Raw genomic sequence first — 11,956 nt, 5'->3', positions numbered from 1 at the left:
CCACAGAAGGGCCATCTTTTGCGGTGCCCCGCGAAAAACGAACTGCAATGGATGCATCGCTCCGCCAACCCTGACCTGCACCCCATGCCAGTATCCCTCCCAGATGCGGGTTGGGCGGGAGTTCGAGATACTGTGGGAGAAATGATAGAGGCGCCCCCGCGCGAAATCAACTTGGGTCCGGCGTCGGGCGAGCCTCGTTGCCAGGAAGGACACGGGGTTGCCGTGTGGTTGGGCTTGTAGGAAAATTCTCATGGGAATTCTTGCTTGCAATTTCAGTAGATTCGTCGGTCTGGCCCAAGGGCCCGGTGGCCCCTGGTCCGGCTCATGGTGGCTAGGCTCGGCGGCCAGCATTAGGCCACCAAGGATCCCCCACGAGCTTGCAGCGACACCACCAAACCACCCACGGCAGGACGGCGTCGCCAAAACACGGGATCTCTGGAGACGAGCCATGCGGGTGGCGGCCCATGTCACACAGAGCTGCAGAGATCAACGAATTTTTCGTTCTTTCTCTTTTTCTTTGCAGGTTGACCGGGGTTGGGGGGCGCTCACTGCAATTTGCGGCGAACCTTGCCAGCCACAACTGGGCAAAATGGCCTGGTTCATCGGCGATACGGCCAACGGCCAGCAACAAGGGGCCCAGTCCAGCACCAAAGACGAGAGACACGAGAGAGTGACGGGGATGATCCTGCGGGCCCTGACTAACCCCTTGAGCTGACTGCGCGCTCGATGTGAGTGAGTAAATGCGTGGGTCCATTGTTGGAGACCAGAGGTTTATGATTCTGCTCACGGGAGCTGCACAGTCAGGTCGGACAGGCCCAGGCACAGGGCCGAACTACAATGCCATATAGCATGCACAGGCGCAACGCTGCAGCAGCCCGCTATGCTGAGTGATGAGGCTCTCACAATTCGATGGGATGGGATGCGGGATTGCCCCCCGAATTGGGCCTAAAGACCCCCATGGAGAATGGGATTAGCGCCTGGCGCCCGTGCCCGCGGCCCCTACCACGGTAGCCAACCCCCCAATCACCAGCAGGGCGGCGGCGCCAAGTGGGCCGGGCTGGGGGCGAGCTTGCCTGGACATGCCTGCACCGTGATGCCATGTCTCTCAAGTCTCTCTCTCTCGCTCCGCGTTGCTCCAGACCAGAGTGCAGGTCGCATTGGATCTGCTAGCTAGCTCAATTTGTAGCTCACGGCTCGACGGGGTTGCTTTGGGCTCTCGGTTTGGACGAACCTCTGCCGCCTCTCCTCCTTCTCCTCCTCCTCATTCTCCTCCCAAGCGAACATCTCGTTGCGTCCCCCAAATCCCGACCTCCCTGGCACAATCCGGCGCATCGTCCACTCTGCCGCTCTCACCAATTGACGGACCGACGTCGCAGTACCGTGAACTCGCTCGCGCCTCCTGGAGCTTGGGCCTGCCCGTTTCTCTGTAAGCCCTCACCTCCTTGCCCACCCACGTTGCTGTCATGCATTTGGAGTTCAAGGTTTGGCAGCCACTCGCTGAGACATTCGAAACTCTAATCGGCGGCGCTCTTTGTCGATTTGCCTGTCACGGGGATCCCTGTTGGAAACCAATTGATCTTAATTGATCTTGGCCGATTCTGCCAATCTATAGATAGAGCTCGTCGCGTCCCGTTTCACCACCTGTTTTGCTAACCTGCTTTCTCCGTGCCAGTTGTTCATCTCTCCTCAGCTTCGAAGCTACAGCCGCCGACACAATGGGTGACAACGAGGATCGGCCCAGCCGCGAGGTCAAGAACCATATTCTCTTCGAGATCGCCACTGAAGTCGCCCACCGAGGTAAGCGCTGAACCGGCAACCATGCTCTCATCTTTCTGTCTGCCCCGGTCGACTAACTAGGTGAATCCAGTCGGTGGTATCTACTCGGTCATCAAGTCGAAAGCTCCTGTCACAACTGCGGAATATGGCGACCGCTACACCCTCATCGGTCCCCTCAACCATAACTCGGTAAGTCGCTCACGTCCTGGCATGGGTTAAGCTAACCCCGTTCCCACGTAGGCTGCGGTCGAGGTGGAAGAGCTAGAGCCCGCCAACCCGGAGCTGGCAAAATCTATCGATGCCATGAAGAGCCGCGGCATTGGCATCCTCTATGGGCGTTGGCTGATCGAAGGTGCTCCCCGCGTTCTGCTCATCGACACCAAGACGGCATATCAGTACATGGACGAGTGGAAATCCGACCTGTGGAACTCTGCCGGCATCCCGTCTCCCCCCAACGATGATGAGACAAACGAGGCCATCGTTTTCGGATACCTCGTGGCATGGTTCCTTGGAGAGGTGAGTTGTGATGCGCCAAGCTATGCGCGCCGAGTTTCTTGCTAACTCCCCGCCCCCACAGTATGTCTGCCATGAGAAGACGAGAGCCGTCATTGCCCACTTCCACGAGTGGTTGGCCGGTGTGGCCCTGCCGCTTTGCAAGAAGCGCCGCATCGACGTGACCACCATCTTCACCACCCACGCTACTCTACTCGGTCGCTACCTCTGCGCTGGGTCCGTCGACTTTTACAACAACCTGCAATGGTTCGATGTCGACGCCGAGGCCGGCAAGCGCGGAATCTACCACAGATACTGCATCGAGCGCGCTGCTGCACATGCGTGTGACGTCTTCACCACGGTTTCTCACATTACGGCTTTCGAGAGTGAACATCTGCTAAAGCGCAAGCCTGATGGTGTTTTGCCCAACGGTCTCAATGTCACCAAGTTCTCTGCCATGCACGAATTCCAAAACTTGCACCAACAGTCCAAGGAGAAGATCCACGACTTCGTCAGGGGCCACTTCTACGGCCACTACGATTTTGTTCCCGAGGACACGCTCTACTTCTTCACGGCCGGTCGCTACGAGTTTAGGAATAAGGGTGTGGACATGTTTATCGAGTCTCTGGCACGCCTGAACCACAGACTGAAGTCGGCTGGCAGCAAGACAACGGTCGTCGCCTTCATCATCATGCCCGCGCAAACCACTTCGCTCACGGTCGAGGCCCTCAAGGGCCAGGCCGTTATCAAGTCTCTGAGGGACACTGTCGATGTCATTGAGCGAGGAATTGGTCGACGAATCTACGAGAGGTCTCTCAAGTGGCACGATGGCGACCCGATGCCCGATGAGAAGGAGCTGATCACCAGTGCAGACAGAGTTCTGATTCGACGTCGTCTGTTCGCCATGAAGCGACATGGCCTGCCGCCCATTGTTACTCACAACATGGTCAACGATAACGATGACCCGATCCTAAACCAGATTCGTCGGGTTCAGCTCTTCAACCACCCGACGGATCGCGTCAAGATTGTGTTCCACCCCGAGTTCTTGAACTCGGCCAACCCCGTCCTTCCCCTCGACTATGACGACTTCGTCCGCGGTACCCACATGGGCGTCTTTGCATCGTACTACGAGCCCTGGGGTTACACCCCTGCCGAGTGTACCGTCATGGGTGTTCCCAGCATTACGACGAACCTTTCCGGATTCGGTTGCTATATGGAGGAGTTGATCGAGAACTCGAGCGACTATGGTATCTACATCGTCGATCGCCGCAACAAGGGAGTTGATGACTCGGTCAACCAGCTCACGTCGCATATGTTCGACTTCTGCCAGAAGAGTCGCCGCCAACGTATCAACCAGAGAAACAGAACCGAGCGTCTCAGTGATCTGCTGGACTGGAAGAGGATGGGCATGGAGTACGTCAAGGCCCGGCAGCTGGCTCTCCGCCGCGCATACCCCGCTTCCTTTGCAGGTGACGAGGAGGAAGACTTCATCCCAGGTGTCGAGACCAAGATCTCCCGGCCGTTCTCTGTACCAGGATCTCCTCGTGACCGTAGCGGCATGATGACTCCTGGCGACTTTGCCAGTCTGCAGGAGGGCCGAGAAGGCCTGAGCACCGAGGACTATGTAGCTTGGAAGCTTCCGTAAGTCACACCGCGCCCCATTTACTGAGAGCTGATAGCTGATTTGATCTAGTGAGGAGGAAGACCCTGACGAGTACCCGTTCCCTCTGACGCTCCGCACGAAGAAGGTATCTGGGCCTGCGAGTCCGCTAGATGGCATCCAGTTGAACGGCAACTAGTCACGCCGAGATGCCACCTATAATCCACGCCTACGAAGGAAAATGAGCAAGACAGATTAGTTATCGGGAGTGATGGACGACACGGTATGGGGAAAACCCGCGATCAGTCTCTCCTTCAGCAGTGATGCCGCTTGATGCCGCTTGATGCCGATCCCAATGTCGGGTTCTACTGAACGTCGAGGAAAGGGGAAGAAAAGCTGAGAACAAGCAGAGTACATGGAGAAACGGGTAGTTTGAAGGCATTAGACAGGTTGCATTTCAACTTGGGTGATGCGCAACAAGCGGGTCGACATTGCATAGCAATCGCATTAGCTGGCAGTTGGTTGTTTTGGACCGTTTCGCTGTTTGTTTGTTGTATGTCATTTACGCTTTAAGTAGGCACGCTTACAGAATGCATTAATAGTATGGGCATTTGTTTAGGGGTTCATAATTTTATCTACAACGCCAACATGCAAGGTTACGTTGTGTATACCTCAAGAACGTATCATTTGAACGGCACATGACTCCGGTGCTGCTGATGTTGCTGATGCTGCGCGAGGAAGCGCATAGTTGCATTGCACTGCGCAGCAATACGACACTTTTACATATCCGGAGGCTTGGTAGATGAAGTCCACACCATCCTGAATGATGGTAAGCTGGGGGCTATTTCCGAAAGCCTGGAAATGTCACCGGCTGTTGGAAGGGCGGCCTGACGGGTTGCGGCCCCGGGAGGTCACCTCACAGTCAGTGGATGCAGGCTGACTGCCTATTTATACGCCTGATATAGATAGATTTCCTCGCCGCTGTCGACGGACACCACTCCTCATATTGGACTGACTAGTCTCGCCTGGCCCACAACAGCGAAACGACCGGGGCGACAGGTACATATAAGCCAGAGCCGCATCGACTGACGTCGTGTTTGGCGCAGTGGACCTCGGTTTTGCCTTCAGCCCTAAGAACATGTTTATAGAGCGACAACGGATAGAGTTGCGGAAGGCGCCCATTAAGATTCGCCATGACTAGCAGAGTGCAGGAGGCGAGGTGGGCGAGCGCTTGCGCTCTCTGGTGCTTACACGGCAGTATAATAAAGGGGCCCTTGGGGCCTGGGAGGGAGATCTCAATAACTTCAACCAACCGTTAGGCCAAGGCTGGCTCGTAGGGGTGCCCCTGGTCACGTCAATGGTCCAGCAAACATTCCCTTAGAACGTGAAACACGGCGACCCCAGGCTCTGGTGCAGATCAGTCCCATGGATGTGCAAGAAACGCGTCCCGATCTGTCCAAGGGCAAGAAGGGGCCTTGAGCTGTCATCGGGTCCATCCCAGATACGGCGGCCAGGGCGGGGCACCGGCGCCCCTTGGTCTCTGCCTCGGGCGAAGCGCTACGGAAAGTCAAGGTGAGCAGGTCGGCGTATCGCGTCGTGAGGAAGCTCGCGTTGGATGGGGCATCATGCGAACAAGGTTGCGGAGCACGGGAGAGGCAAGTGGCCGCCAGAATCCCATCGTCTCTTTGTCTCCCGTTTCCGTCCCTGGGCAGCCTGCAGCGATCCAAATTTCTCGACTCCAATGCGGGCTCTCAGTCAGTCCGTCTGTCCCGTCCATCTGTCAGTCAGCTTGTCGCTCCTCACCATCCACCCTCCGACCTACATGTGGTCACTTGCCGTTCACCCTTATTTTATTTCTCTCCTTTCCGATGAGTGACAATCCCGCCCCCATTGTCTGATCCTTTGGCCCTCTTTTTGCTGCAGCCCCCCTCAATCGATTGATTGGGTGTCAAGGAAGCGCTACAGCAAGCGAACAACGAAAGAAGGACGCAAGCTGCAGGAGTCCCCCAAATTCCAGTGAGACTCCACCACACCATCCCGAGCTGCACCCCGGCCGCCGCGGGGATACGTCCTAATTTCAGCATCGAGCAATCTAGTAATACTCGGCTGCCCAGCTTCCAGAAAGAACGTCCAGAAAAAAAAAAGTCCAAAAATCCCCCAGTCCAGCACACCGATCTACAACGAACCCACGCGTCCACGAGAGCACCCTGGAGCCGCCTTGGCCGCCACCCCGACCGACAGCACCAACGGCATAGACTTGCGATCCTGCGCAGTCTTGGCATCTCGTCGCATCCAGCTTGTTGTCCCAACAGCTGCTGCTGACTTTGCGTACCTTTATCTAGGTGCCGATACCTACCTCCCTACATTAATGTAATCTGCAAGAAGAGCAGAGCGTTGCCAATCGGGTTCTCTCTTTCTGTCTCTGCCTCTGTCTCTGTCTCTCTCTCTTCCCCCCCGCCTCTTCGCCCCGCAGCCCATCCAGCCATGAAGTTCACCATGAAGACGCTGTTCCGGCGCAGCAAGAAGGAGAAGTCGCCCGAGAAGTCCTTCAACTACGATCGCGACCCCCGCTACTCGTCCGCGGCTGCCAGCCAGCCCTACGGCGCGCACAAGAACAGTTACAGCCATGATGCCGGCTACCACTACCAGAACGGCCTCGGCGCCGGCGTGCCGCACGACGGCATCTTTGCGCCCTGGCTCCAGCTGCCCACCCCGATCCTCCAGCGCGTCTTCACCTTTGTGTGCCCGCACACGCAGGACGAGAGCTACGAGACGTGCGAGCAGAGCGCGCTCGAGGATGCCTGCATGCTATGTGATCTGAGGGACATCTCCCACGCGGGTATGGCGTGCAAGCAATGGAGGAAGGCGGCGGTTCCCATCATGTAAGTGTCCTGCGATCCGACTAGCTCGCCCCTGTTGGTGTCTAGTATAAAAGACATTCCTACGTGATCATGAGACTGGTTCCCAGTAGATCTCAAGCAACGGGCATGGAATTGGCACCAGGGCATGATAGACGGGCGCAGAGGCTAATGCGGCTGGCTTTGATCTATAGGTACCACAGCATACGCATCGACGCAGTCCATTACTGTGAGCGCGAGATCTACCTTTCCGACAAGCGCAAGCGCAAGACTCGGTTCGATCGGAACGGCGTGCCAGAGGATACTGCGGGCGCGCGCCTTCAACTGCTGTGCCGGACCCTCCGCGAAGACCCGACCCGACTGGGTAAGATGGTGCAGTACTTCAAGACGCCGTACATGCTCAGGGAGTCCAAGACGTCTGACTTGGCCCGGACAATCGCCGTTCTGCCCAATCTCAAGTACCTCGATCTTCCTGACGGTGTATTTGTCGACGACCCCTCGTATGCCACGCTCAAACTCGAGGTGCAAGCTCGATGTCCCGACCTTCGGAAGATGTCGTATAACGGTGGCAGCGAGCGAAGCCTGGAGGCGCTGGCCACCGGTACGGTGTGGACCAGGCTGGAGGTGCTGGAGCTGGGCAGAATTAGCATGGATCCTCAGATCCTACGCCACGTACTATCGACCATGCAAAATCTACGAGCCCTCAAAGTTGCGGAGAGCAGGGTGGTAGACGATGATATCTTCAAACACAACGACATGCTGCCCGCTGTCCCAGCGCTTGAGGAGCTCATTCTCAAGGAGACTCCACGGGTCACATCCGGCGGACTGGTGGCATATCTCTCGCGACGCGACGTTCAGACCCGACTCAAGGTTCTTTCGCTACACGACACCGGCGTGCACCCTCAGGCTCTTCAGGACGTCCTCGCGAATGCTCTTAACTTACAGGCCTTGTCCATGATCGACGAAGTGGATGCGCCTTTCCCATTGAATCATACCTTTCCTCCACTATCAAACTTCTCCCTTCGGACTCTGCGCTATGAGATCACGGCCGCACCCTCAGCGAGCCCCTATGCAAGCCTGACACAGGGATACTATAACTACCTGGCCCAGTCTCTCTTTGCAAGCGGCTTTCCGCAATTGACGGATCTGTATGTTCGGGATGAAAACTTCCCGGATCTCTTGCTCGGACTTCCACCGCCTGCGCCCGGCTTCGGAGGCAGCCCCCAACGTCCTATGAGCTCGGGTTCCATGCGCATGTTCTCCATGGGCAACAGCCCGAGCTTGAGTCCGACTAACTCAGGCGGGCATTCCCCCAACGGTGGGGCATTTTCACCGCCTGGTAATGGGTTCGGCGCCCAGTCAAGATTCAGCAGCAACAATCCCTTCGCCCAACCTCAACGCAATTTGGGCGCCGCGGGCAACGGATTGGGACCTCAGATGCTGACTCTCAACCAGCCCTTGGCCGTGTATACCAAGGGCGAGGATGATAACGATTGGGGCATCGTGAAGATGGACCCTTACGACAATCCAGGCTACGCCGGAGGGCGCGGTGTGGGACAAGGCCCTCGGCATGGACGGAGCAGCAGTACGGTTTCCAACAACCGCCCCTTGAGCAGCTATGGCCTCGCGGACGTAGGTGCAGGATGGCGAGAAGGGGCGCATGGTGCTCGCAAGAGTATCATGATAGGAAACGGCACCGGTGGTTTTCTAGCTGTACCAGACTCCGCCGGTGACGCTGGTGGTTTCGGAAGGAGGGGAAGTGCGCCAGGCCCGGGCGGATTCAGTGATGAGTGGCCTAGGCCTATGAGCAGTCGCGGTGCGAAGGAAGATCGGGATCTGTGGCGGTAAGCACTTGTACGGCGGGTGTGTACGAAGGTCAGAGAATGTCACAGGCAGGCTTTTCGCGGGTTTGCCCCGCTGGCCCTGCGAGCGCGAGGATGATTTATGAGGGGTCATCTTTTCTACGAAAACAGGAAGGGGCGTATATATGTGGTCCAGGTCCGAACCAGAACTCATCGTGACTGGATAGTGGGGTTTACGGAAAGGACGCTCTACTTGGCTGCGCAGAACTGTACCGAGGCAGCTGTGATACGGCGGGTATCGCACAAATTGGAGCTTCGTGGAGTGTTACTCTTTAGCGGCTATCGAGCGTGAAGAGATACGACCGGCGATGAATAGAAGTTGGTTTTGTTGGTACAATTTTAATGCAATGGACAACTTCTTAGTGCCTTGCGTCGCAGCCCAAGTCGATCGGATGAATTATTGTAACCGGATTATTGCCGCGGAGTTCGTGAAAGTCGCTACAACTAGTGGATGCAAATCCTCGTTTGGCTGCTTTGAATACACCTTATTTGCACCCTTGGTCACTCGGGAGGCTCTGCTGTAGGTGCAACTTTCGCAAGGGTATGTTCCGATAGGAGAGTTCTATGCAATTAGTTTGCGTTAAGAGTGAATTCTCTTCGCATATAGGATATCATACTTGAACATATACTTAGGTACCTATTGAACGCATGCCTGCAGGCCTGTGGAGCAGCGCAATGTCTGATAGGCCGGTATTTTTAGCCCTCGCTGTACCAATAGTATGCCTGACTTCAGCCATAACTTCGTCTGACTGAATACTCAGATAGGTTGCTACCTGATTATCCTCTGACGATCTCGCTACCATAATCCTGTATAAATCGCTGTGGCTGTTTATCTCTTCGGAATACAACAGCATTACCGGGGAAAGTATCCAGATTTTCAACTCTTTCCCGCCCTTGATGCGATGCTTAGAGCATTCGCAGCTGATCCGACGGGGTCCGCTACGTCTGGTAGCAGGAAAGGCTGTCACTTTGTCTATCTGGAGGCGTGGACACATAGCGATGTGAGCGTCACAACATTTGATCCAGGAATAGTAATCTGTAGTTATTAACACTGGCACACCTCAGACATCCGGCGTTCACACGCACGACTTCACCGCCGCGCCGCTGGATGAGTCGCAAATCGGTGACTGGGCATGGCAACGGGGTGCCTTTGCCCCCCAGTCGGCCGTGCCAGGCGAGACTAAGAAAAGTCTCGAGGGCGGTCTGAGGGTGTTGTTCGCGCAGCCAACATCAAACTTCCGCGCGGCTACGCCTACGGCGCTCTTCACTGGCAGGGTGTGCGAGGCGCTCGGGTTACCGGAGCTTACCTTCACATCATTCCAGCAGTATTCGGGGGTCTTTTCCAGTCACACGTATCCGGAGGGAAGTTCTATTGAGGAGTGTGCCAAGTTGAGTATGTCCATGTACCGAATTCACATAAAATACGCTGCGGATGAGTGTACGCGATCTCACAAACTTCGGTAGGCCTCATTTTCCGGACTCCCGAGAAAAGCCAGTTATCCATCGGGGGGTTCGCCATCTCCCACGACTTCAAGACAGGTATCACAACGGCGCTGAACGTTGGGGATGCCTTCCGGCTAGGCCAGTACTGCCAGGAGGTCCAGAGCGACAAGTCCTCCTCCCCCGCGGAGTCAGCGATGGGAGCGTTAATCGAACAAGTCAGAGAATGCCAAAGCCTGTGGGCGCATCCTCTTCTGCTGCCCTGCCTGTTCCTCGTCACCCACGCCCTTCGGGTACGGGCGTACATTATGGGCGACCTGACCCAGCAGGTCATAGTCGTCGAGCGCAATGTGGGAGTGACCAGTGCCGGACGTTCGCGGCGCACGGTCGATCGCAGTACAGGGGCATCGAGCCGCTCTAATTTGACGGTTACGGTTGACCAGGGCACCGACGACAGCTTGTACTCGGGCGACCATATGCAGCGCAACAGCGCCAAGCGCCTCACCCGCTCCATCAACGATCTGTCGACGTGGATCATCTTCGCCCAGCGCTCGCCGCGCTGGGACATCGACTGCGTCGAGTTCCTGCTGGGGCTATTTGACGGCAACGGCAGTGGCAGCAAGAAGAGACTGGCAGGAGTGTACCGCGGTGCGGCGGCGCACACCTTCCGCGAGACGCTGGACTACGTCCGCAATTACTGCGAGTCGTGTCTGGAGGTGACGCAGACGTCCGAAGCTCGGATGCAACTCCAGCTGAACATTGTAAGTCCCCGTAAGCAGTCGCTCGCTTGTCCATTCCCCAGTCTATCGGAGATGGCGTGACTCAATTCTCATTGTAGCTATATACCTCGATCGCCCAGGATGATGGCCAAACCAGTGCGCGGCTTGCGGCCTCGGCTGGCAAGGACAGCACCTCGATGAAGATCATTGCACTCATCACGGCAGCGTACCTTCCAGGAACATTCGTTGCAGTAAGTTAACCTCTTGGCATTCTTGTTTGTTGTACGAAAGTGGATCACTGACGTTTTATACTCTCGGCAAGACGCTGTTTAGCATGGGTATGTTTGACTGGCAGGCTAATAGCAGCGGTGACGACAGCCAGCAGTCACGTCACAGCGCCGTGTCCCCGGACTTTTGGATATACTGGGCTGTCGCTGTTCCTTTGACCATTCTTACCTTGGCCGGCTGGGCCTTCTGGTGGAGGGTTGAGAAGCAAAGGTTTATCCGAGATTTCCAGCATGCCGTGGCGGATCGGCCACAACGCCTTGACAAAGACGATTCGGAAAGGGGCAAGGCTCGATTTTTGCCATTTACAACGGCTTTGTAAGCCTCTTCTGATATCCCCGGTATTCTGGCTACTATACATCATCTAAAGAATAGAAAATAGCAAAGAATTAATCTAGGGTCCCTCATAGCTAAATATGCGACAAGTCATACAATCACCGTGAGCGTGCGCTATATAACATTGCTTCTTCAGGTTACATTTTCGATCATATCTGTGATTTCAGACCGCGATCCAGCATTCCGAGTGTTTACGTGAATTTTGACTTGCTGATGAGAAGTCGGGTACATCGTGATCAAGGGATACCCTTAATAAGCACGGCGCAAAAACGGGCCGGACGTCCAACTCCGAATTCGACCGTACGCTGGCTGCAGTGGCTCCAATATATTTATGTGCAGCGAAAGGCAAAATGGTTCTACTGTATATAACCAATTCCATCCCCCGCTGCTATTAAGCATTCATGGGGTTTAGACAAGGCAACGGTTGCCTGGGTTAAGAGCGTAATCGTAGGAGGAGCACTCATCCCAGTGTGAGAGAGATTATATGCGGGGTCGTCGTTGACCAGAAACCCTGCAAGCCATAAGCTGGACATTTCCTGCGGATGGCCAAATTTACACCCTTTCACCAAATACCCACCTAGTGTTAGA

The 11,956-nt window shown here is 55.8% G+C and overlaps 3 protein-coding genes across 3 annotated transcripts; all 3 read left to right on the top strand.

Moving 5' to 3' along the window:
* Window positions 1-1,715: 1,715 nt before the first annotated feature.
* Window positions 1,716-4,067, top strand: JN550_005199 (uncharacterized protein; the record flags this gene model as incomplete). The annotated part of the gene is made up of 5 exons (XM_049316800.1): window positions 1,716-1,797; window positions 1,868-1,965; window positions 2,017-2,292; window positions 2,354-3,909; window positions 3,962-4,067. 5 exons carry the CDS (start codon window positions 1,716-1,718, stop codon window positions 4,065-4,067), a joined length of 2,118 nt encoding a protein of 705 aa, XP_049173000.1.
* A 2,285-nt stretch (window positions 4,068-6,352) lies between these two features.
* JN550_005198 (uncharacterized protein) lies at window positions 6,353-8,574 on the top strand (the record flags this gene model as incomplete). The annotated part of the gene is made up of 2 exons (XM_049316799.1): window positions 6,353-6,750; window positions 6,921-8,574. The coding sequence occupies 2 exons, from the start codon at window positions 6,353-6,355 to the stop codon at window positions 8,572-8,574; spliced, it is 2,052 nt and encodes a 683-aa protein (XP_049172999.1).
* A 916-nt stretch (window positions 8,575-9,490) lies between these two features.
* JN550_005197 (uncharacterized protein) lies at window positions 9,491-11,354 on the top strand (the record flags this gene model as incomplete). The annotated part of the gene is made up of 5 exons (XM_049316798.1): window positions 9,491-9,589; window positions 9,654-9,981; window positions 10,053-10,789; window positions 10,867-10,998; window positions 11,070-11,354. The coding sequence occupies 5 exons, from the start codon at window positions 9,491-9,493 to the stop codon at window positions 11,352-11,354; spliced, it is 1,581 nt and encodes a 526-aa protein (XP_049172998.1).
* Between the last annotated feature and the right edge of the window lie 602 nt (window positions 11,355-11,956).

Source organism: Neoarthrinium moseri (assembly GCF_022829205.1).
Source record: "Neoarthrinium moseri strain CBS 164.80 chromosome Unknown scaffold15_Wmoseri_CBS_16480, whole genome shotgun sequence".
NCBI lineage: Eukaryota > Fungi > Ascomycota > Sordariomycetes > Amphisphaeriales > Apiosporaceae > Neoarthrinium > Neoarthrinium moseri.
The sequence above is the reverse complement of the archived record's forward strand: the minus strand, read 5'-3'. Positions and strand labels throughout refer to the sequence as shown.